Source organism: Mugil cephalus, chromosome 12, assembly GCF_022458985.1.
Source record: "Mugil cephalus isolate CIBA_MC_2020 chromosome 12, CIBA_Mcephalus_1.1, whole genome shotgun sequence".
NCBI classification, from domain to species: Eukaryota; Metazoa; Chordata; class Actinopteri; order Mugiliformes; family Mugilidae; genus Mugil; species Mugil cephalus.
Genome location: NC_061781.1, coordinates 12,135,104 through 12,161,774, shown reverse-complemented (window position 1 = coordinate 12,161,774; position 26,671 = coordinate 12,135,104). Strand labels below are relative to the sequence as shown.

The window sequence follows — 26,671 nt, the reverse complement described above, 5'->3', positions numbered from 1 at the left end:
AGACTAAAGCAGTACTTTATCTACAGTGATTAGTATTTTGACCCACCAGAGGGGCACAAGGTGGCACTCAAGATGAACAGAAAGACCCTAGGTCTGACCAGAGGGGCACTTGTAGGGCAAGATGACCAAAGGAGCCTTCAGGAGCCTTCAGGAGCCTTCAGGAGTGCATAAACTGACCCAACGGGGCTGAACTCAATTGAATAATAAGTTCAATTCAGGTACAACGGTAGACGGTAATATGCGCAAAAGACATATTTACATCTGCATTTACAATGCGGCTAGACAAATAATGATCCCTTAAAAAGCCTGCAAGAGGGGAAAATGACCCTCTCTGCTATCCTGACGACTGTGCTTTGTTTCTCCTAGATAACTGGATAATGTAAGACTTGTAGAGACCAGCTGTGATTTTTAATAAGAGAATAAGTTTGACCAGCGCTGTTCAGCTCCAGCTCAGAGCTGTCGCGACTCAATGACTCAAAAAGGAAATAGTTCTTTTAAAGATAAAATACAAGTGGTACCCTCTATAGGAATGAAGCCTTCACATCAATCTACAGTAAAAAATTAAATAGGTGTTGAAATATAACCTGCGCATTTGCCTGTTTTGTTTAGATGAAAGCATGCAGCCGTTTTATTTGGGAGGGGAGCTGGCTTTGCGGCATTCAAAATAAAGAGTAGTGATTCATGTTTGACATTAACACTTTAAAATTTTTAATAAAATGTATCCAAACAGCAAACTGCCGGCCCCGATACAGGGATACAGCTCTCACTGCCGCAGCATATTCATCAATCATAGTGTATTTCAGCCTTTAACTGCTCTCCCTCCCATTTAATAATAATCATAATAATGACACGTTCAGATTCTAAAGGCGTCACGTGTTATTGGAATTCGTTTGAGAATGCACTCAAAAATCAGCTGGTACATTTTTCACATACAACCTTGGCAGTGATTAAAAAAAAAAAAAAAAAAAGAATTACTATTAGAAGGGGTGTAGTCTGCACCTGGAGGTGATGTTGATGATGATGACAGAGAAAACAGTGACATGTTAATGCACAGTGAATGAAGTGGGGGGTGCACTGCTCTCTTTGATGTACTGGAGGTGACACTGGTTTGTAAGTCATGATTTACAGCGCGGCATTACTCTGCTGCAAGAATAAACAAGGGAGCTTTGCCTAGACTCTTATGAATTGACAGTAGATGCTTGTGAGACCTCTAGCTACAAAGACAACAGACCGGGTAAAGTCTAGACACGGGGAAGAAGAGAAGTTACAATCATGACTGCATGACACAGTTAATAAGTTGGTTAATCGACTGGTGCTCGTGCTCTGTGATATGTACACAATGCTGGCAGCACTTGGTAACATGGTAAAAAGAAATTAAAAAATGTTAGGAACAAATTAGGAATGACCTGATTATTGCGAAACAGCTAATGAGCAGATAAGTAAACAATTGATGAAAAGAAAGGGAACATTTTGAAACTGGATTCATTACAGGAAGCAATGCTACATCAAAGAAGATATCATTTAAAAATGTGGTTGAAAGCACATAGTCAGTCGCCCTAGTGCTTGTGCAGTAGTGTGGCAAATAAGGAAAATGGGAGATAAACTCCCTCTTATGTAACTCGGAATGTTAATGTGGGGCTTTTATGGAAGGGCTCCAGTGCATAAAGCCTCCATCGCACAACAAGTCCTCCAAATTAAATGATATGATGTTGGTGGTCCATGTCCTGCAGAAGACACGGGGGTGTTCCAGTGGTCTTACAGATGAACTGCAGATGATCTGCACCTTGTTATTGCCACAAAATCTATTTAAAAGAACCTCTAATGTCTGTTTTAATGCTCTATCCACATCATAGTGTTTTTTATTTTTTTTTATTTTCATATTTTACTCAACCACTGAGAAACTCTCCCAAATCATCAATTTGACTTCAGCTGGGCAAACTTGACGTAAGTAATTCATAAGATGGAATCAAGTGCACTTCCTGAGCCGTTTGGCTCAAATCCAGTAACAACTTACGTCTCCTTCTTGGCTGAGATCTCATAATACGTCTCCAAGTGTGGAGGTCTGAAATGTTCAAAAAGAAAAGACTAAATGGCAAATTAAAAATAAATAAATAATGAGTAAATACGAATGAATGTAGTTTAACCCAAATCAAAAAAGTCTATTATCAAATATTCTCCATCCTGCAGCTTTACAACTATATTTTTTTTTTCTTTAGGTTCTTGTGTCTAATACAGACAAAACAATCACACCACAACAGCAGATTTTAATAGAACAAAAATGTATTTAACATAAAGAGTTTGCATGGATTATGCTATGTTACAACTGTAACCTAACCCCTGGGAGCTTCTTCTTCCTAAAACAACTGAAGATCTTGAGAACAACCCAACAAAAGCAGCAACAGAGTCTCTTTGGACAGGGGAAAAATTATCCTCAGCTACTCCTGTTTATCTCTTTTCAGGAGTCAGTGGTTGCTGCTTGGCTCTCAGCAGCAACTCGGCTTTTTAGTCAAATTGAGGGAGCATGTGCAGCTCCCATATTTGGAAATAAAAAATGACTTTACATTTATATCATGGCAGGAAGTGCTGACTAATTGTCTCCCTTATGCAGTCCATGGTCCGTTAAGTGGTTATTCCAATCTGCCATTACCAAGGAGGACATTTTACCCTTGCATGTGTTAGGTACAGCTATTAGTCAACAGATAGGGCCATGAGCATGCAGTTCAGGAAAACGAATCAATATCAGAGCATGAGTCAGTCAGCTGACAGGCCCAATCCACCGACACGGACTGGCAGACAGAATCATTGTGATGAAAATACTATTAGCAAATAATGACATTTCTGGAATAATTGAAAAACAAATACTACATTTAAATTAAAGCGGTGCTGCAAAAAATCCTAATGACTTCTCAATAATGAAACATTATGTGTCTGTTTGTTTAAATGATCACTTTAAGTTGTTTCTTCTTCTTCTTTTTAAAAGACACTTCTGACCTCCATATCAAATGTTAAGTTAAAGTGTTGTAAAGATACGGTTATATAATCAAAGTGCAGACTCTCAGCTGTAATTTTAAGGGTATTTATATCCAAATTGGAGGAAGGGTTTAGGAATTAAAGCTAATTAATATGTAGCTGCCTCTTTCAAAAGTAATTGGTCACTTTCGTGGGCTGCATGGGCTACTCCCTCGATAATCCTTCATCATTTGAGCAGGTAAAAGGTCTGGAGTTGATTCCGGGTGTGGCATTTGCATTCAGAAGCTGTTCATGTGAACCCACAACATGCAGTCAAATGAGATCTCAATGAAAGTGAACAAACTATTTTTAGGCCAGAGTGGCCAAATCATCAGTTTGACACATTCTGAGAAAGACACTCAAAAATGCCTGGACGTCTACTAAAGACAATAGTGGTGGTTGAAGGTGAAGAAAAACCCTTCACAACATCCAACCAGATGAAGAGCACTTTCCAGGCAGGTGTTTCAGTATCTAAGTCTACATCGTGGTGGCAGTGCGATGTATAGGCATGCAGGGCTTCCATTGGTACTGGTCACTATTGATGACCAGTGCTTAGTGATGATGTGACAGACTATAGTGTAGGGATATATTTTCTACTCACATTTAACCAAGTGCTTCACAACAGAGATGGACAATGACCCAAAACATATTGCAAAAGCAGTAAAAAAGTAGCTAAAAACTGAAATATTCTGTAATGTCCGAGTCAATCACCACATCTCGAGAGAATCGAGCATACATTTCACTTGCCTAAGACAAAATTTAAGACAGGAAGACCCACAAACCCACGCAACAACTGGTAACAGCTGCAGTAAAAACCTGGAAAAGAATCACAAATGAGGAAACCCAGTGTTGGGTGATGTCCATGGGTTCCAGACTTCAGGCAGTCATCACCTCAACAACAGGACGATTCTCAACAATACTAAAATGAACATTTTATCCATGGTCATGATAACTTGTCCAATTACCTTTGAGCCCCTGAAATGCGGAGAAAAAAATGGATGCTATTCCTTAATGTTTTATTGGATATTTTTGCTTAACTCCATGAGTTAAACCCAAAAGTCTGCTCTTCCATTACATCTCAGTTGTTTCATTTCAAATCGAATGTGATGGCACGCAGAGCCCAAATCATGAAGATTGTGTCACTGTTCATATATTCCTGAGCCTAACCGTAAATTACTGTTGCTTTATTTCATGTCCTTACTTCAATAACTTGGCAGGTTTTAGAGTTATTCCTTGTATTGTTTTTCCAGCCTTGATAACTTCTTAGGGTTGTACGTGTTTAACCACTAGCTCTAACATTTTAAGCTGAACTGAGCCTGAGCACAGATTTAGATGTTAATGCTTTTTTTTTGGCAGTCAGTTACAAAGAATAAATGACAGAGTTTTTGATGTTATGGCCCCTCTGGATTTGTAAATCTGTTTCAAAGGGGGGGCTACGGAGACAGACAGGGAGAGAGGGGGATGGAGTTGGGAGATATGGGTAGAGGGCAACAGTGAAGATTGAGCAAACAAGTGCATGGGCACACAGAGAGGCAGGAAGGCAGACAAAGCGATGGATGGTTGGATGGAAGATTGTTGAGGAGAAGGAATGGAAAGTCCTGAATGCTGCTGCAGCAGCCTGTGCTGACGTGAGGAGTGTTCCCAAACACAGTTAGTGGCGACTGCAGACCAACTGCATTACCATACTACACACACACACACACACACACACACACACACACACACACACACACACACACCACGCGCGCACACACACACACGGGGCCTGGGGGAGAAAGCTGCTTGCAGGCATAGCTGAATAGAATGGGGACAGACTCTCCTGTTCTGGTCCTGAAGAGGTCACTGTGTACTCCTGCGACGCTGGTAAATTTGTTAAAGTGCACGTGTGTGAGAGTATGCACGTGTATCTGGGTACGTCTTGAGTGTTTTTGTCTTTGGTGTGACAGGACCTTCTACAGGTGTGTGTGTGGAGCCGCGGATGCTTATGCCCCAGTGTAGCTACTTTGTGTGGTGCTGCGCGCCTCCGAGTGTGTGCCCATGAACAGGTCAGTCCTCTCCTCTCCTCTCCTCTCCTCTCCTCTCCTCTCCTCTCCTCTCCTCTCCTCTCCTCCATTTCCCCCTTTCTCTCCAGCCTGCGCTTCCTCGCAGAGCTAGGTGCGTATCATTGGATCAGTGGCTGCTGCCTGCCACACTGTCCAATCGCATCTAGGAAGAAAAAATAGAGAGAAGGAGAGAGAGAGAGGCAGCGAGAGGGAGATGGGGGAGGAGAAAGAAAGGAAGAGAGGGAGAGAGGGAGATTGATCATTTGGACGTCCTGGGCCCCGTAGTCGTCTCTGAGAAACACTTCTACTCTATCCAAAACATCCATTTTGCCTCCCTTATTTCCACCTTTCTCGGACTGGAAGCTTGACTGTTTTTCTTTTTTTTTTTTTTTTAATTGTTTCCTTTTTTGGGTTATTCCCACCCAGGAGACGTGCCACCACCACCACCACCAGCAGCAGCAGCATCATCATCATCAGTAGCGGCAGCAGCAGCACAGGAATATCTCCCGATATCCCATCCCGGGCACGTCGGATGAGCTGCAGCAGCAAAAAGCACGAGGCGAATATTGCGGTGGACTGGAAGGGGAACATGGTCCGCGGGAATTCACACCTCTCACCCAAGCTCGGTAGGGCATATCCTACATTTAGACATTTGAGGATTTTTTTTTTCTTTTTTACTGCAGCGGGGATGCAGGTTGACGCTTTGCATTTGAGTGTGTGTGTGTGTGTGTGTGTGTGTGCGAGTGTGTTTTTGCCGTAGTCAGCTTCAGTGCCGATGGAGATTTAGACAGGAAATTCAAGCTCGCAAGCAAGCATTTTTCCTCCCTACACTTGTTTTTTTTCTTTTCATCCTCTTTCTTGTCCATTTTAACGAGAATCGGTTCTCTCTGTACAAAAAAAGAAAAAAAATATACACACACGGGGGGGAGGGTGGCAGGCGGGTTTGCCTTGATAAATGGAGCGTTATTCATCAGCGTGTGTGTGATCACCACTGGAATGTTAACTAGCACCTTGGACAGCCGACACCAATACAATCAAACCTGTGAGGAGCGATAGTATTGGGTCATCTCTACACTCTGATATCTTTGCTGCCTTCAGTGGTGTGTGTGTGTGTGTGATAATGCAGAAATGACTATTTCTTACTCTGAATGTATTTGTTAATTTTCTGGCCCCAGGCCCTCGGAGAGATAGAGAGAGGGGGGTTGGGGGGGGATCAGTTGTTGAGCAGCTGTGTGTTAGAGATAGGGGGGGGGGGGGGGGGGGGGGGGGGATGTGTGTGAACATGTAAGGTGGTAAAGAAAGTGTGTGAAGGTGTGTGTGCATGCGTGTGTGGACAAAAAAGTGTGTGTGCGTGTGTGTGTCACGGGCTCCCTACCTTATGCTACATGCAGGTCAGGAGCCCCACGGTGTATCCAGGGTTTAATTAAGCGTGTGACGTGACACCCCACCCCTCCCCCCCTCCCCCACTCGCTCCCCTACCCAACAGGGGTCCTGTGATCTGTGAAACAGTGTGTAGTGAGGATGTGACACAGCAGCCCTGACAGTCTGACACCGAGTTAAGCTGAGCGGACAACATCTCATTTGCCCTATCTATCACTCTCATATCTATTTTTAACACGAACAGAAGAACAAGGTAGCGCAGCCTATCCCTCCGTTGTCACACGTGTCACATGCGTGTGTGTGTGTGAGACGCTTTTTTTTTAATGTTGTGACTAATTAAATTCATCCCTTCTTTTTTTTTCTCCTCCCATTCCTCTGCCTCCCCTTTTTCTCTTTTCCAGGCGGCAGTTTGGGCTTGTTATGGGGCTGACCGGAAGGAGAAAGTGACAGAGGAACAGTGATGCTACTGTTTACATAACGCACGCACGCACACATACACTTAAGTACACGCGCGCACACATTCCCAAATCAGCAGTCCAGGACGCACGCACTCACTTAAACACTTCCACACGCGAACACACTCACGGACGCGTATTCAAGGGACTCACTGACTGAGTCACCACACACTCAGAGGCAGAGAATCACTCACAGAAACACACACACACACACACACACTCACAGACAGACACAAGGGGAAAAGGTTGTTTCAAAGAGCTTGGACTGTGCGTCGTATGTGCTATGGGCCAGGCAGAGCAGCAGCTGTGTGCGACTGTTGGATACCTCTGAAGGGACAACACAGCTGTAACCCTCGACCTCCCTCGCCCCCTCCTACCCCTCATCTTCCAGCTACCCCTAAATGCACCATCATGTCTGAGACGAGGACCAGCGGAGTTCGACCCCCTTCGTCCTCCTCCTCCTCCTCCCTCCGTGGGTTTCTGTCCCTCCTGCTCTCCCTCTGCCTCTCCGTTTTCCTGTGTCCGACCTCCTCGTGGGCGCAGCAGACCGTGCCTGTCATTTCTACGGCGCAAGGCCGCATCCGCGGCATCCTGACCCCACTGCCCTCAGACCTCCTCGGGCCCGTCATCCAGTACCTGGGGGTGCCATACGCCAGGCCTCCCACAGGAGACCGACGCTTCCAGGCACCTGAGCCACCCTTACCGTGGCCAGGAATACGAAACGTGACGCAGTTTGCTCCCGTCTGCCCGCAGTCGTTGGATGAGAGGAGCATGCTGGGAGATATGATGCCGTCCTGGCTCACCGCTAATTTGGATATAGCAGCGACCTACCTCACTCACCAGAGCGAGGATTGTCTCTACCTCAATATTTATGTGCCCACTGAGGAAGGTGAGTGAACCTGGTGGCGTCCACAAGCTTCCAGGGACAGGGGAGAAAAGATATGCATGCAGGGCTTGAATTAGGATCTAAGGTGCAAACAAAAAGTCTGATACCTCAGGGTAAGTCCAGGGATACTTTGGCCGCTGTAAAAAATTCAAACATTAATGCATGAATGCGTTTGTTAGATAAATAAGGAAAGTTTCCTTCCTCCGTCCCCTCGGCACGCCGCTGGTTGAACCAACACTTAATATGCAGACACCTGCGTCAGTCGCCATGGGGTTTACGCCTTTACTTGTGGAGGAAAGTGGGAAGGACACAGGCTCACTCATGCATACATATTGGTTCATACACATGCATGTGACCCTACACAAACGCACACACACACACACACGCACTATGCTGGCAGTAAACACTTCCACAGTTTCAATTTATATCCACCCACTGAAAAATGATATGAAGCATGGGGAAGCAAAATTGTTTCTGTTTTTGTATGTATGAGCCCACCGAGCGACCAGGGGCTGAAAGACGTGGACATTCAGACACACACACGCACACACACACACACACACACACACACTGATATACAGCTGACATGGACATTTATTCAAACAGGAGGCTGAACCGAAGCAGAAGGAAAGTGGGTGGATCTGTGCATACAGTCACGCACGAAAAAAAAGAAAAAAAAAACTGCAACACTATCTATCTATCTATCTATCTATCTATCTATCTATCTATCTATCTATCTATCTATCTATCTATCTATCTATCTAATCCACTCTGTTCTCTCTCTCCATCCAGACATACATGAAGAAGGGGGTCAGCGGCCAGTCATGGTCTACGTCCACGGTGGCTCGTACACTGAAGGCACCGGTAACATGATGGATGGCAGCGTGTTAGCCAGCTACGGCAACGTCATTGTCATAACCCTCAACTACCGCCTCGGAGTACTAGGTAAAATCATACATATTTTATATCCGGTGAGCCTCCTGCATGTATGTAATTTGATTACGCTTGATAGCACGATCAGTTAATGCTTTTAGTGTGGACGTGGGTTCATTGTCAAGTAAACCCTCTGATCTTTAAGATTTTATAACAGACTTATTTTACATCCTGCTCATTCATTCAGACCATCAGTCAGCATGTAGCTGTGGATATTTTGTTACCTAGAAATAAATGCCGGCTTTGTTTGGAGTGTTGTTGTTTTTTTGCTGTTGTTGTGTTGTCTTTATGAGAGACACATGCAAATAACTAGGAAGGAATTTATAGTGAAACAATCCACATCTAAAATGGCTGAATTTGTGCTCCAAATCCATGCTCCACGCTTTCAGCAGAAACAATAGCGATGTAATTACTGCCAAGGTGCACTGCAGTGTCATACACCTACTGTATGTGAATGGGTGGGGGGGAGGGGGAGGGCGGGGGGCCAGCTAGCCTAGAGGGTGATGAATGGATAGTAATTGGAAATGCTTTGTGCTCATCTCAGTGGCATTTATGCATGCTGGAGCAAGCGAATCATTTAATCCTTTTACAGGCAGATGAAGCTCGGAGTAGGTGGCAAAGCATAGGCAGCGGATGGATAAATAATCTGCCGTAATGGTCAATCACTTGATTGATAAGTAGTAATGTTTTCATGGAAAACTAAATGCGCCTGTTGTTTTACTGGAAAGCTATTGTTCACATCTCGCTGGCATTTGTGTAGGTGGTGCTTTTTTTGTGTAAGAACAGATGAATCTGTCACTCCTTGTAGAAACAGAGAAAGCTAAGAAAAAGTGGTAATGAATACTGTAAGTGGTGGTGAAAGTTTTCAATTACCAGACTGGAGGAAGATAAACATCACACACTGTATGTATATATATATATATATATATAGTGTACGAGCCACCGTGTTTCATTTTGCATTTGCAGACTTAAGAAAGAATGGAATATATATATGTACACTGAATGTGTTTATTAAACACCTTCAACAGTTTCACCAACTTGAAACAACTCAACAATGTCTCTTTTTTAAACCTTAAAAAGAACTTATCCACATTAGTGTGGCCCTGTTACTTCTCCTTCAGCAGTGACTAAGACAAACTAACTTGTTGACATTGTCTGAGAGGAAAGCCGACTGCTTCTTATCTACAACGTTGCGAGAACAATCTCTCACACGGAACAGTGTGGCTGCAGGACTGGCCAGATATTTGCAAGCCAGCATTACCAGCTTGTCTTTGTCTTGGTTTGTCGCAAAATGGGCGACGTGTTAGCTGAAGTGCTAGCACACTAACGTATGCTTGACGGTAATGTGGTATTTTAAGCTGGAAGTGCTTTGGTGCGTAAAATTTGATGTCAGTCGACTGTTACGTCTTGTTTTTTTTTTTTACTCAAATTTCCCATGGAGAGGGCAAACGTGCTGTTTAGTGTTTTCCATCTTCATTGGTTGTTCTCTACTTGGACAATGTGTTTGTGTGTGTGTTTTCATCGGTTTTCATTATTTTATTATTTTCATACTCATTATCATCATAATAATAATTCGTCATATAAAATGAAATGTTTCACTGAAGTTCATTTGACCAGATTTCTAGTATTCACCATCTGAATTGTATAATTCTTCAATGAGCAAGTTGTTTTTACTCAAGGGGCCCTTTTGTTTTCTGTTGTGAGTGGAACATGTTCAGTACTGGTGTCCCTTGCGGAAATGACCCCTCCCGAAGACATTTTTCCCCCACTACTAGCAACAGCTCAACTCTGATCCCTTTTACCTCCTTGACTCTCTGACTCAGTGCTCCCTGAATAGCGTACATTCGATTCCCTGCATTTTTTTTTTGTCTAATTTTAGATAGCTTTGTTAAGCCCACAGACTGAATAGACAGAACATCCCACAATCCGGCAGTTTAAGACTTTTTCTGGGTGTAATTATTAAAATGACCGACCCCGATCAGGGTCATGGGAGGGTTAAAAACATAAAGCATTATTTACTGTTCAGTAGCATTGAGTGGTTCGTGTGAGCAGCACACTATGGTCTTCATGTTGATTAAGTCACATGCACAAGATATACATAACTCCACTGGCTGGGGGAAACCATGCTCCACCTCTCTTATAAGGACATACCCACTACTTATTAATTCATATGGTGGAACTAATTAAAATGTGCTCCCAGAATAACAAAATGTGTGGATACAGTATGTTGTGTCTTATACAGCAGTGTTCAGAATGATGACTCTTTTGTGGTTATGTGAATTAGTGTTGTAAAAAGAAGATTTTCTATCAACAACTGAACAGATCTATACAATGCACCTCTACAAACATGTTTTGTTGTTTAACATTATGAAACACTGACAGAAGTGACATTTCTCTTCCAAAACGAAGGCCACGTCTTGGTTGTCCTTTTATTAGGCAGAGGATGTCCTTGCTATCCACGCTAAAGGTTTTTAAATGTTTTACTTTCCAGGCTTTCATTATATGCCCATTTTTATTTTAAAATGGCATAAATCTGAATGTTTGAGGTTGAAACGAAATTCCATTCAATTCTGACCTTGGGTGAAAGAAGTTGCCCAAACTGCAATCATCATTCTGAAGTAAACCAAACCCACATGCTTCTTTGTGTTCCATCCTCCGTGTTTCCAATGCAATCCTCATCGTCATCCATCATCCATCACCTCGAGTAGCAGTGTCTCCTTCCTCCTCGTCATCCTCCTCACCATCATTGTCTTCATAAGCACGAGGTGAGCCCATGTATACAAAACAGTCTTACTGCAATCTGCTGCGATCGGAGGCTGTTCCTTTGAACATGTAAAGAACGTAACAGAAAATCCAATGACTGCCTCTAATTTTACCACAACTGCATCATACAGTATGTATGAAGTCATCCTTGATCTATTCCAAATGAATATAATCCTCGCAATGTCCTCTTTTGCTTCAGGGACATTTCTGACAAAATGCACATGAGTGATTAAATTAATTTTTTTAACGCAGCCTTTCTTCCTCATTATAGTCTTATGTGCTTAGGGTTCATAGAAATGAGCTTCTGCTGTAATGAGATATACTGTAGCAGAGTGAGCCATCGGGATTCTCTGTGTTTACTTAATAACGTAGGTAGTAAAGGGAATAAGGGATAGCTGGCGTTGTAATTGTGTGGCTTTCTGTGTAAGATGATATCCTCTCACATGAATTTGGATGTACCTTGTAGATTTAATCACATTTAAGAGACTGTAGAAGAGACACATAGAGTCCTTTTTTAAATGAATTTCCTCTTTAAACGTGTAATATTAGATGTTAAAAGTGGGGATGCTATGATCTCATGTCTGAACTCTGTGTGTTTGTGCATTTCATTATTGCAAGATGAAGATTCTCTGTCTTTAAAAAGTCAGTCAGACATTTGATTTAATTTTTGATCAAATCCTTGTTTTTTCTTTGCCCAGTCTGATACAAACCATTTCATCTTTGCTGATGGGACTTTTCTCTGTGCCTGCTCAAATATATAGGATTTCTCAGTACTGGTGACCAGGCGGCAAAAGGGAACTACGGCTTGCTTGATCAAATCCAGGCGCTGCGCTGGGTGAAGGAAAACATTGCAGCCTTCGGGGGAGATCCAAGCAGGGTGACAGTGTTTGGATCTGGGGCTGGAGCATCCTGCGTGAGCCTCCTCACCTTGTCTCACTACTCCGAAGGTAAGGGAAAATCATGCTCTGAAACACGGTTCATCTTCCCTGTTTTTGTTCGGTTCATGTTTCATGTCAAAGGCGAGGCTTTTCGAGATGCATAAATAATATGAGCAGCGGTTGTTAAGTAGTTGGGTGCTGTTCAAGCTCTGACATTTAGGGTTATGGAACATTTCTGGGTCTCCAGTGAACCCATGCAGCTTACATTTACTGATCCTGATACCTGAAAAGGCCTTTGACTTCTATAAATAATACAGCCTGTGTATTACTCATATAGCTACAAGCTATATAATTTTAACTTTTAACCCGTACCTACCACAACCTGAAGCTAAAACTAAAACAATGTCAAAATACATTTGAATAATACATGTCGACAGGTTCAGTGTTTTCTTGCTGTGGATGATTCTGCATCTGTTTATGTGCGCATATGTGTTGTGCAACCATACAATGCGCAATCATATGTTTGTGCATTCATGCGTGAGCGTGTGGGTGCATGTGAATTCATAAATATATGCACATATATGCGCTTCACTGTATGCACTTTATACACCCATGCTTGTTTGTACCAGACCTGTTCCACAGAGCCATCATCCAGAGCGGCAGCGCTTTAGCCAGTTGGGCTGTCAACTACCAGCCAAGCAGATACGCCCGGCAGCTCGGCGAAAGGGTCGGCTGTGGCACCGATGACAGCACGCAACTGGTCGCCTGCCTCCAGGGCCGCAGCTACCGCGAACTCGTAGAGCAGAACGTCACGCCGGCCAAATACCATACAGCCTTTGCCCCGGTGATTGATGGCGACGTTATACCCGACGACCCCCAGATTCTGATGGAGCAGGGAGAGTTCCTGAACTACGACGTGATGCTGGGGGTTAATCAGGGTGAAGGCGTGAAGTTTGTGGAGGGCATAGTGGACTCAGAGGACGGTGTCACGGCTGAGGACTTTGACTTTGCTGTCTCGGACTTTGTGGATAGTTTGTATGGATACCCAGAGGGCCGGGATACACTGAGGGAAAGCATAAGGTGAGTGAAAATACTAAAGAGATATTTTGACATTTTGGGAAATACATTTATTAGCTTCCTTGTAGGGGTTTAGATGAGAAGATTGATATCCCTCAAACATGAAGCTACAGCCAGGAGACTATTATTATAGATAATAACAAAGCACTCCTACCAGCACCTCTAAAGCTTATCAATTCACACAGTGCATCTTGTTTGTTTAATCCATTTTGTGGGCTTGACTATTGATCAGTGATTAAAGAAATATTGGAAAACAAATAAAATACTATTTCTTTAAAGATATGAAAAAATAAAGTGAGCTCAAATGTGTTGCATTTTTAAATGGGTAATATGGGCAGTATATATAGACAGCACAGAGAACTCCCAACAACGTAAACTCATGCATAAACATAGCGGCTGCAGCCCACAAACACATTAGTGCACACAAAAAAAAACTCTACGTTGCCAGGCAACGAGGTGGCCTGAGTTCTCCTGTGGACAGTAACATCCATCAGTCACCTGTCTGATCGTCATTCTGCTCAACGTTCGGCTCCTCTGTGCAAAGTGCATGCAGTCCTCGGTGTCTGCTTTGTTTTATACGGAGCTCAATGAACCCGCTGCAGTCGCAACAGACGCACACGCCTCTCCGAGAGTGCAAGTTAAGTGAAGGTAGAGGTCACATCTGGAATGTCCACCCTGGGCAGTTTAGCAATTGGCATTTAGCCACACCCAGCATGCACCTGTTGGTCACACAACAGTGGATGTGTTGATCACCCAGTGTGCATTAAATACTTTTTTTTGTTGTTGTTGTTGGTTTAATTAAACTGCCCAGGTGTCACTCCCCTCATACACCCTGTTATTGCATCTGTGACATCTCATTTTGTAAAATCTACAAAATTAGTTCTGCAGCAGCTGCCTTTTGTTCCATTCATATCTACCTACCCTTTGTCAATCTGTCCAGTTGTGACAATAACAATACAAATTGTCACTTTAAAAATCTGACCGGAAATCGCCAGAGCCAGCACAAAGGCAGAAAAAACTCCCTTTTATCAGGAAGAAACCTTGAGCAGAACCCAGCTCATATGGAGGGACCCATCACTGGAGGCCGTCTGGATAAAGACTGCCGCAGAGGCTGCCACATCCATTTGTTTACATACCGTTATGTGTTGTGCAACCTTATGAGCAATCGTATGGTTGTGCATTCATGGTTTGTTTGTTTTTAATCTGTAACACGCAGCAATGCACTGAGGTGTGAGATGAACAACGCCTAAGTAAAAATAAAGTGATTTTAGAGGTGTCTAAAGCTAGCTGCTAACGTCCGGCGTTAAGCTAAGATGAGCTAAGCTGCTAAACCAAGATAACGTCCCCTGGCTGTAGCTTCCTGTTTAACATATAAATTATGTGAGTGCTACCAAATGTTTTGCGAGAAAGTTAAGGGATTAATGTTTAGTAGCTTTATGCGAAATATTTTGTCCAAGCTATAATACCGACTATAATGTGATAAATTTATTGACTGGATTTGTTTAGGTTCATGTACACTGACTGGGCTGATCGAGACAACGCAGAAACGCGCCGCAAGACACTGGTAGCTCTCTTCACAGACCACCAGTGGGTGGCGCCAGCCATCGCCACAGCTGACCTCCACGCTCAGTACGGGTCTCCCACCTACTTCTACTCCTTTTACCACCACTGCCAGAGTGACGCCACGCCGCCCTGGGCTGACTCTGCCCATGGCGATGAGGTGAGAGGACCTTTACCCCACTTTTAGACAACGTGTCTGTGGTGAAAGAGGTGCTTCCAAGCAACAGATGAGATTAGATTTCAAAGAGAGAAGAAAAGATTTTTACTAAAGAGAGTAATTAGTTCGGCTAATTAACTCAAGCAAAATGAGACAATTCAAATGAGTAATGTCTCAAAGAACACTGAAATGAACCAGGAGCTTTTAGTTTGGGCTTCATATTGATCTGTTCTTAATGTGTGGAATTAACAAGCATTTAGAGCCTGGAAATCTATTTTCCTGCAGGTCCTACATTCACGCTGCCTATTTCCACAGTTTAATCATGATTATGGTTTATCACAGCACTCTTTTTTTTTCTATTTTGTAAAAGAGGAAAGTGCTGCACTTTTGGTACCTGTACAACTATATGCTTAATATGTTCTAAGCTTAATGAAACATGGAGAACAGGAATGACTTTGTGATCTGAGTTCAGGTTCATAGTAGGTGCTGTGCATATAAAGCAGTTTCCACGGTTTGGTGTAATTAAGTTATGGTTACAGTTACTGGGAACTCGTGTAATGTGCTGGTTATTCCAACATGAGTATTATGTGTGCGTGTAGGTGCCCTATGTGTTCGGCGTGCCCATGGTGGGACCGACTGATCTGTTCAACTGCAATTTCTCCAAGAACGATGTGATGCTGAGCGCAGTAGTTATGACATATTGGACCAACTTCGCCAAGACTGGGTGAGCTATTAAAATTTACACTGATGTGAGATGTTGTTGGTGTGGAAAATGCCAGCAAGAAGAGCTTTTTTATTTAATTATTTTTGATAATGTACAAGAAGAATCTGGGAAAAAGGCATATTTCTGTTATTCTTAGGAGGATGAAACCCATGTCTAATTTTCTATTAATATCCAATACCCACCCACATGTTTGAAAATAATGAATGAAAGAAAAGGCATTTAATCGCATTTTATGTCCTAATGTAAAAGAAAATGCGCAACTGTCAATGGCAGATGAGTTGTTCCTCATTCTGTATTTTTGTTCCACTCTGCAGACACAAGGTTTTGGCAACGTGAACTGTTGTTGCTGTAACTGTGGACAGCTCACTCTTAATTTTACAGGAACAAATCTCCTCCCAGCTAGAAAACACGACAGCCAAGATTCAAGACTACGGTGCTAGATAAACTGCAAAGTGTCTCTCCGCTTTGCAGGACGTGATCGGTTTTCCATATGCTAAAATATTTAACCATAGATATGGACGCAGGCATGGATATGTTAATGTTTGCACAGAGAGAAGACAAAGAAAAAGAACAATAAGGAGAATATTGAAGTGCTTCCCACAAAATATATTGTTTTGCAATTATTTTGCATAAGCTAAATACAGTTTGGAGGAAGTGTGCAGAAAACAAATCATTTTAAAAACTGTATTTCCTGTTAAGACAAGTAACATTTTAATAACGTGGAAAATCCCTTAACTCAGAAATATTATGTCTCGGCTGAGCAAGGCTCAGTTTTAATGCAGCATTAGAGGAAAAACAGTCAAGCAACAGAAATAATGAGCCCGCAGGCAAAGGATATGTTATAATAATGACTTTTCCTTCAAAAGGTCTCTGATGTCTGATGAGAAGATGGTACTTTAAATACAGTCATGACAGCAGCACTGCAGACTAATTTTGGCAAAGGGAGCACGCAGGTTCTCTGTCATGTCAAAATCTCGACAAGGCATTCGGCTCTTGGCTGAGAAAGTTAAAAGACCTCCGCTGTTGGAAAAAATCCTTGAGGGTAGCCAAGGTAATGTCCTAAAAGAAGGGTGAAGTGATGGATTGGCCACTGTTTGATAAATCTTCTCTTCTCTTCTCTTCTCTTCTCTTCTCTTCTCTTCTCTTCTCTTCTCTTCTCTTCTCTTCTCTTCTCTTCTCTTCGATGCATCGTGATAGTTTTTTCAATATGTTTAATTCAAATTAAAATGTACTGCCAGTGGCAGACCCAATTTATTAAATTGGAAATGAAATCATCCGCCAGCAGCGTAGAAAAATATTGTTGTTACAGAAAGAATCTGCATTAAAATTTCACAAACCTGACAACTCACCCCGATAAGAGCACCTTTTATCTCTCAAATGGCATGATATACAAGATAAAAGTAATTGTTGAGGACGAACTCTCATTCTGCGGTGCTCGAAGTGAGTAATTACCAGTAATTAATCCAATTGAGGCTCACTCCACTGAGACCTCTCCAGATTTACTGAGACATCTGCAGTCTAGACCTTGATTTAAATCACCACCGAGCCTTACTATCTCACAACATAAAGAACCAGGACAGTGCTCTCGCGTACTGGACAGTGGCATGAAAAAGAACTGGCGCTAATGTGGATGCATTGAGGCAGTCACAACGCATTAGGTTAGCAGATTTTAGCTCATACTCTGCACTGCCATTACCACTGCAGCACGCTGCAGCGCAAAATCGCCAAGGAAGGATGTGAAGATTTCAGTACACACTTCAATTATCAATGGGGAACTTGCTCTAAGGACAGGTTTCACTTGGCTGTGAGTGCCTGAGACGGGGATGGAACTCTGCGACAGCTCAATTTAACGGGGGAGATGCGACGCTCCCTGATGTATGTATTTTGTGAGCCAGTGTGTGGGGGCGTGTAAATCCTCGGCTTGTGTGTGCGCTTTTCTGTGTCGGTGGGTCTTTACCCCGGCTGCCTTTTTGTTCCGTTCATAAAGTGTTGATTGACGAGCGAGCAGACGGCGCGGAACAGGCAAGATGTGCCGCTGTTTCATTCTTAACATTTTAGCTCTTGACACAAATAAGTCGGTAAGTCGACAAATAAATGCCTGTCTGTACGCGTCAAAGAAGTGATCCTTCAGGATGCGTCCGCTGTACCTCGCGCATATTCCCCTCTAATGTAGATATCTGGCGGTTTTTATGTTTGCACAGAGCTTAAACTGCAGGAGTTTGAACTGTGCGTTAACTGGAATGTTTTGTGAGAGGGAAAAATCAATGATCTACAAATAAACCTCCTTTGCGCTATGTTTACAGGGAAATAAATCTTGTTTTCCTTTCTACAGATAGTTTTTTTTGCCACTGGTTTGTCTTATGTCACTTTGGTATTGATTAGAAGGGTGTCTGGTGGACCTGTTGGCCAGCTTGAAAGAAACTCAGCATCCTTGGAGGATGGCTGCCAGACGAGAAGAAGTCCTCAGCAACTCTTATAGAGCTTCCTGACATTTGAAAAAGATAAATTATTGGTATTTATGCATCCAGTGAATATATGACCCATGCATGGTAGAACATCAGGAATTTGATTAATGTGCTAATTCTCTTTGATTGCCAGGAGACCACAGATATTAGAAGCAACGCTACACCATTTTCCCTTCAGTAACAAAGACCACACCTCACTTGATGGAAGGAAGTTTACTGGTAGATATGAGGGATGCGAGGGGTTTAAGGGTTGGATGAAAGATTAGAAGGAGGTCTGGTGGAACTGGGGAGGGACGAGAGGGCTGGAATCCGTAGATGGGTGATGGTTAAGGAAACCAGGGAGTGAGACTCAGGTTGCGGGCAAATTTCAGGAAATTCCTACGATAAAAGATGGAAGAGGACAAAATGAAATGTGAAACAGAATGACATGCTGTTAAATTGCAATTGCCGGGTCAATTATAATTGCTATAATTCCTTGCATTGATTCTCACTGCATCGTGGTTGAAACAACAGCTTGTGCATGAATATGACTAAATAGCTTCTCTAACTTCTTTCCAGTGATCCAAACCAGCCAGTTCCTCAAGACACCAAGTTCATCCACACGAAACCTAACCGCTTTGAAGAGGTGGCCTGGTCTAAATACACCCCCAAGGAGCAGCTGTACCTCCACATTGGCCTCAAGCCCCGCGTCAGAGACCACTACCGCGCTACCAAAATCTCCTTCTGGCTCCAGCTAGTCCCTCACTTGCACCACGTGAACGACCTCCTCCAGTCGGTGTCTTCCTTCACGCATAGTCCCTCTTCGCAGGATGACACCCCTTTTTCCTACACTAAGCGTCTCTCCAAAGGTTGGCCTCCGAGCAGCACGCGTCACCCTGGTTCCCCTGGAGGTACTCCGCAGCCGCCCGAGTCCGCGTTGGGTCAAGATGGAGGGGAAAACGGGGTCCGTGTCCCCAACGAGGACTACTCCACCGAGCTCTCCGTGACAATCGCAGTGGGAGCGTCGCTGCTGTTTCTTAATATACTTGCGTTCGCAGCCCTGCTGTATAAGAAGGACAAAAGGCGCCTGGAGCATCGCAGGCCACGTCCGCTTCCTCCACCGAGGCGAGACATCACACCTGCAGATGTTGCAGCCCACCTGCAGGGAGAGGGACTGATGTCATTACAAGTGAGTCAAAAGGTCATGCACAGGTTGGCGCTGGGGAAACATAGAAATGTGTGCCTATACTGATGAGGAAGATAATTTCAGTTTATCTGAACAGAAATCATGCTTATTGTTCTCAACCGTACATGCCATTTGTAGTAACGTAAGCCCAGCCGAAGCTCAGTGTGACGACATCACTGAACTTTGTCTTGTCGGTGGAGCAGCTGTGAGTGCTGCACTCTTGGCAAAACACAGCCTGTCATCAGCAGACATTATCAGTGTGAGAATTTGTGTAGATCTGTGAGCGTTTGGGATGCATGTGCATGTCTGAGCGGGGTAAATTCGCCTGAATTGCTTCAAATTGCCTCCAATTTATTCACTGACTATTTGGCCTCATTTGAGCTCTTTTAGCTTCTCTGTGATGCTTTGGAATCCTGCACACTGTGTGCGAAATATTAGATGTCTTTTATAGCTGACAGATCTTGTTAATTAGCAATTGAACAATAGTAATGTAGCCCAGCACAACAGCTGTTGTGCTGCTGTAAATTGTGTTTTATTCATTTCAGCTGTCGTTCTTCTATTTTGATCGCAAAAAAACAAGCATGGCCTTTTTCTGTGAGGACGCATTATAGTGATTTATGCTAGAGTTAGGCTTGGTTCTGGGAAGGATAATCATATTAGCATTGTATTATCATTGTAGAGCATCACCTTAAAATCACTCAAACTAAGTCAGGGCCGATTTAGATGACAAATGGAGCAGCATTCAAATTGGATTTTGTTTTTAGTCAAAGGTCGGACCAAATGGGACTGCTAAAAACTGGCTCTGAAACACGAGTCTATGCTCTTTAAAGACGAATTCACCTTTAATGTGTCGTGCAGGTGGTTTAAGGCAATGAAACATTTGAGGACACGTTGCTTGACTGACAGGCGTCTAAGCTAATGATACTAAAGCTGGGGTAGAGCGGTTCCCATTTTTTTGCCTGTTAGTCCTTAAAATGACTTTCAGGAGCAATATGAATTAGAGTTCAGTCAGGAGAGACTGCTTTCCGATTGAAGTAAGTAAGGAATTCTTTTTAATACTTTACCCAATAAGAGAAATGTGAAAGCCTTTGGCGGATGTCCTGTATTTGAACACTGGAGGAGAACAGAGTACGGGAGGGTTGCAGAAATTTGAAGTGAAATCACAACTGACACCATCAGAGGGGAACATATTAAAAGTTTCACGGCTATGACAAGACAGGCTGGTTGGAGCAGTATTAAAATCTGAATGGTTAAGCTGGAATCCCGTAGTGAAATAGTCAGCTGATTAGAGGAGAGGGATGACAGAGTTGTGAATGAGCGAGGATAAAAACAGTCTTACAGTGAGATTCATCAGTTTTTCTATTACATGAACCACTGCAATAAAGACTATTTCCTTAAATGAATGATGGTAAGTAGTATTTGAAACACAGGTAAAATGAATTGTTTATAATGATTGTTTACTGTGTTTATTGATTGATTTTAAAAAGGACAACAGCTCCATAACCGCGTGGGAACTGATTAACACTGACAGACAGTCCGGATGAAGTGCTTTTCTCCGTCACATTATTTAAATTTAATATATTTGGGTTTTGAACTGTTGGCTTGAAAGAGCATTAAGTGTGAACCCTCGATGCCACATTAAACAGAACATTAATTATCATTGATTACTCAATAAAATCACTGATTGATTCACTTATAATGGAATTAGTACTAGGCTGCCACTCTGAATTTGGTTATGTGATGATGATGAATGTGATTACCAATCTTAAGTCATCAGCGTTATCACTTCCTCTTGTAATCTCATCAAACCGTTTAAATTTCTAGGTGAAGCAGCTGGAGTGCGATGTCGCGTCCGCGGACGAGAGGAACAACACTCACCACCACCACACTCTGGACACGCTGGACGCCCTGGACGGCTTGGACACCCAGGACATTTACAGCACGCTGGACACCGTGCGCCTCACCTGCCCACCTGATTACACCCTCACCTTGCGCCGTTCACCCGACGACGTCCCCCTCATGACCTCCCTGACCCCGGGATCACTGCCCGTGACCCCTGGGTCTCACCCTGTTACTCCGGCGACCCCCATGACCCCAATGACACCCGGATCGGTGGTCGGGATGAGGATGGGACACCCTCACCAGGGATACACACACCACAGCCCGTATAGTAATACACACCTGCCGCACACACACATCTCCACTCACACACACTCCACCACACGTGTATAACCGCAGCAAGACGCTCGGACGTACAGGGACAAAGTTACACTTTACACATTCTAACACACACATACGCGCGCGCACACACACACACACACACAAAACAAAAGACTTGAATACCTCTACTAATTACCCTGCAGGATTGTTACAGATGGAATGGCAGAGAGACATTTTTCAGTAACAGGATGAAGACAGCTGTGTGTTGCATGTCGGGGAACTGAAAACAAACTGGATCCCGGAGAGATGCAGTTCTGTGCATCATTCGCTCATAACCTGACGAGCCGAGGCGTCCGTCAAACGTCTCACAACCCGCTTTGGATATTAAACCTGCTTTTTCTACACCTGAGGATGACGAAGATGCGCTGGGGCAACAGGGTCAGTTACTTTACACCTCCCACTGTACCTGAGCTGCACAGCGCAGCCGGCCCCAGGACTGACAAGTGCAGGTGCAGATGCAAAACTGAGCTACAGTAAGAAGTACCACACACAGACTGCTGATGTCAACTTGAACAACCTGTGAAATGTGAATGTAGCATTTTTTTTTTTCCATTAAATGATCGAAGGCCCTATCTGCCAAGGATCAAACTAATCTGAGGAGAAAATAACAAATTTCAGCAAGAGATGGATGTAAAAACAGTTGAGGAGGAGGAGGAGGGAGATTAAAAAGACAACATTAGCTGAAGGAAAAGTTAGTCAGATGGTGGGAAAGAGATTACGATTTCATCGAGAGGCGATTTAGCGAGAGAGGGGAAGACGAAGGAAGGTAGAGTGATATGAGAAACACAGAAACTGAAAGCGTGCCAAGAGTCCGAAATTAGGTTTCGGAAGAAGAAAAGGCCTCTGTAGAGTTCTCAGACTTACTGAAGAATCACTCTAACCAGCTATGTGTTAAACTCTTGTAAATAGAATGGAAAGATACAGATGATATATTATGATTTATAGCATTTACCTGCTCTTGCATTAAAACATGACTTATTTAACCACATTATTGCTTTCATTTCAGATATTACTATATTATTGTATAGATGTCCTGAAGCAAGGCTGGTTGTCTTTCTATCTCACCCACTGTAGTATGTACACAGTACCTTCATTTAAAGGCTATATTTGCTATGCACAGTCATCTCAATAATTCTTAACTATGTGAGCATTTAGGTACATGTTAAGTAGTTGAAGCATAAGACATTTTCCACACCATCTTGTCTAATTTTCGACCATCGGACGACGAGCTAGTACTGTGTAGATAATGCATTATTGGTTTGATGATTGAGCACCAGCCAAAAACCATTGTCCCTTTGACCCTAACCTCTTCCTGCTTTCCTTTCCCCCTTCGTTCCTAAAAGTTTTCTTCGTAAAGGCCTCACTCTTAATCCCCACGTCCAGCGCAGATTTAACGTCAGACAGGCACAAAGGTGGTGATGATTCGGGGGATCCTAAATCAAAGAATATCCCAATAAATTCAAGGATGCCTTGTCCTGTTTGTCTGACCTTCATGTTACACACCTTACCAGGGGTCTCTTTTGAGGAGAACCCCTGATTGAACTACCTATTGCTGACTGTGACTCTGTCAGTTTAAACACGACCAGTGAAAAGAATTGAACCTATAATATCATCCCACCTCTTCTAAGACAGCTCAATTATGTGTCTCAACCCCCCCCCGTACAGAGTAGAGAAATTGTGGCTGTGTCTCCCATGTTTTTAAAGGCTGGAGTTTACTACCTGCCACGGTGGCGTCAATTGTTTGTTGTCATTTGATTAATGAGACGGAGTTGGGGTGGAGCTGAGGAGGGACGATCACGGTGGTTTTGTGTGATGGGACTCGACACTGAAGGCACACACGCCTCTTAAGATGCTGCTTTTTGAGCCTTAATATTCTTCTAAGGGAGCAGTATTTTCTAAAAATAATAAATCGGTTTTAACTTGGTTTTAAAGAATGGCAGACTTCTACTGAGGTTTTCATGCTGACTTCACAGCGAGGGCTTGAGGGCTACAGTGGTTGCTGCTTTGTGCCACCGTATTTTAAGATATCAGGCTTTTGAAAATCAGCTCAAAAACTATTCACATTGATGTCATGTATTTAAGGTGTGATGCTGTTATGGAAAACACAAAAATAATCAAACCCTGTCTCTCTCTGATGATGCTGAAAAACCATTTCATATTTTCCAGCTAACCCAGATTTCTAGTTCCTCCCTTTCTTTACCCTAATCTGTGTCTCCCCCCACCCCAGCCCCTTCCCCCTCTCCAAGCCTCATCTGTGCGACTACATGCAGCTTTGTCACGGTGAGGCCTATTTAACCTCCGCTCATCCTAAGTAGCTTCTTCATGAGACATTTTAGTTAATTGTCAACAGAATACATGAAATATGAAAGCTGAAAATTTTGTGGATGGTACGCAAAGAACTTTTACAAAGTGATACAAAAATAACATTTAAGAAGTTTGATTGACTGAATTTTTTTGTTTGTTTTTTCATATGGGTTTGCTGACTCAGCGGGTGGCTGGATTGTGTCAAGCATAAAACATTTCTGCTGCATTTTTGAAAAAAAAAAATAAAAATATCAGTATTTTACAGTTTATGAGCATTTTAAATGTCTTGTATTGATTCATTTCAAAGTGTTCACAGATCGTCTTAATTTGTCGTTTGAAATTCTGACAAAAAAAGGTCTGGAATACGAGTCTGGTAAGAACCGGAGTGCGAGTGATGTTGTTGGCGGTTGGAGAGGCCGTAGGCGCACATTGGCAGCCCCAGGGCAGCTGTGACTACTGAGGTAGTTTACCACCACCGGGGTGTGACTGTGTGAGCGAATGAATAATGCATACAATTGTAAGCGCATTGAGCATCTAAAAATGGAAGAGTGCAATATAAAACCAATGCATCCAAGTTTCAAGCAATACAGATTTAAAAAGAACAAAAAAAACGACCTCTGCATGCAATTGGATTGTCCCTGTTGTAAACAAACTCAAGCTCAGATTACACATATGACCACATCTCTGTTCTTTTGTCCATCACCACATAAATGATCTGATCTTTGTTGCGGCATAATCAATTTCCAACGGAGTGACTCCAGACCAGACTGACCCTATAGAAACTTTGTTGGCCGGAATTGTTCGGTCTGACTTCCAGGCTAAAGCTAGCTAGCTCTTAAAGGAGCAACTAACGCGTGATTAGCTTAGCTCAGCAAAAAGACTTGAAGCAGCTGGGACAGTTAGCCTGGACAGCTCCAAAGACTAAAATGTCCGCCTTGCATCTTCTCGAATGAATAAAGAAACGGGTCATTTTTATGGAAAGTGCTGGAAAATTATCTCGACAATAAAGTTATCTGGGAGCAGTGACTCAATTAAACTCAATTAAATCATTGCACCTAGTCAAGAAAACTGGAAAACCACATTTGCCAACTATGTTTGTTTTTTGCATATTTTTGGATGCTGTAAAATTACAAGATAAAATATATATTCATGATTTTTAGAAGTGTTTCCTAGTCTTTACGTTATGCTAACTACGCTATATATCATTCAAAAACTTTACAGAAAAAAACAAAACAATAACGAATTTTCGCCAAAGTGTTCCATTAAGGTTTTAAGTCCAGTCAAACGTATTTTATATGGGTTATCTTTAGCTTTGTAATGCATATGTTGTTCAATTACTGAAGCCACTACTGCAGCAAAACAGGGAGACGTCACTTTAAATCATCATGGACCAGTAGCCCCTGCCAGCTGGCCAAAGAGACCCTATGAGATGTGAGAGAACCAAATTCATGGCTGACTTCCAGACCAGATTGATGTCTCCTACGTTGTGTCCCTGCTCTAATCCCATTAACTAGATATAACTGCAGTTGATTTGATTTATAGAGGGCAACACATCGGGAAGCATGAGTTCAAGTCATGACCAGGTGTTTTTTTTTTTTTTTTTCATTGTTGTTGGTGTTATTGTTTGACGTCAACATGTGCACACGGGCTCTAGAGAAGTCAGCCGTGGAAACTGCTCAGAACTAAAAAAAATCCTTCTATACCATCAGTTTGGAAATTAATATCTTGGCTTGTACTTGACCAGTTCCAGCGCCTCGGCATTGGCACATTCATTGGGATGTTTTGAACAAGTGTACCCAAAGATTCTGCGTGTAAATGTGTGCAGATGGTGGAGATTAAATTGTTTTCACAGACACCTGACTGATTTTGAACAGCTGAAAGCAAAGCATCTGGTGACCACTTAAAGGTGGTATATATGGCCGAATGTAACCAACTTTTGGAGGTTTATTTTGCATTTGAAAGCCACTACATCACAAGCACCTTGGAGATATAAATTCATTGCTGAAGTGTTTTAATGCTGTTTTTTAATCTAAATGCTAATCTTCAGTGTTCGCTGTCCTGCTTGTGGTATGCTGCGAGCGTAGTCAATCACTTTTTTCTTACAGACCACTTACCTGTCTCATTTTGAAGAATACACATCGCTTGGGAAATCTGCTTGAGGAAGAAGCAGCGCAACACATTCTTAATGGTGTTAGCACTTGTTTAACAAAGACTGGGCAAAGGCAACTCGGAGTCTGCAGCCACGCTGGCAGCTTTGAATTAAATGCTTTCTCATAATGACTTAAAATAACATGCTAATTGGCTTGAAACGCCAAGTAGGGCTGAAGGATATGATGCTGATTTTGTTATTTGGTCATGAAGAAATTATCACACACACACACACACATGAATCCTCCTCAGGGAAATAAGTCTGCACAAAATACTGTGATAGTCCATCTAAAAGTAATTTCAATATGGACAAACATGGTGGACTGACAGAGTGACAGTGCCCCCTGAAGCCACGCCACAAGTGCTGTTTGTACAGCGATCCAACAAAATGATTTGATTGCAATCCAGAAAGTGATGAAATGCCGTCTGACTCTGGTCACGTTCTCAAGACACTTGCATATCAGGCTTCTGATTTGAGCGGATCGTGCCTGCTCGTGTCACATCC

General features: G+C 42.9%; 1 protein-coding gene across 1 annotated transcript; it reads left to right on the top strand.

Moving 5' to 3' along the window:
- Positions 1 to 5,219: 5,219 nt before the first annotated feature.
- Positions 5,220 to 24,285, top strand: LOC125018121 (neuroligin-4, X-linked-like). The gene is made up of 9 exons (XM_047601790.1): positions 5,220 to 5,677; positions 6,833 to 7,775; positions 8,565 to 8,717; positions 12,230 to 12,415; positions 12,976 to 13,426; positions 14,930 to 15,143; positions 15,740 to 15,864; positions 18,888 to 19,497; positions 21,319 to 24,285. Exons 2-9 carry the CDS (start codon positions 7,163 to 7,165, stop codon positions 21,724 to 21,726), a joined length of 2,760 nt encoding a protein of 919 aa, XP_047457746.1. The 5' UTR covers positions 5,220 to 5,677; positions 6,833 to 7,162; the 3' UTR covers positions 21,727 to 24,285.
- The last annotated feature ends 2,386 nt before the right edge of the window (positions 24,286 to 26,671 follow it).

Excerpts from the sequence above, each read along its gene's own strand:
- LOC125018121 (XM_047601790.1), top strand. The coding sequence starts at position 7,163 with ATGTGCTATGGGCCAGGCAGAGCAGCAGCTGTGTGCGACTGTTGGATA. Across the intron at positions 7,776-8,564 it reads TTATGTGCCCACTGAGGAAG|ACATACATGAAGAAGGGGGT; the intron begins GTGAGTGAACCT and ends CTCTCCATCCAG. Across the intron at positions 15,144-15,739 it reads ACTCTGCCCATGGCGATGAG|GTGCCCTATGTGTTCGGCGT; the intron begins GTGAGAGGACCT and ends GTGTGCGTGTAG.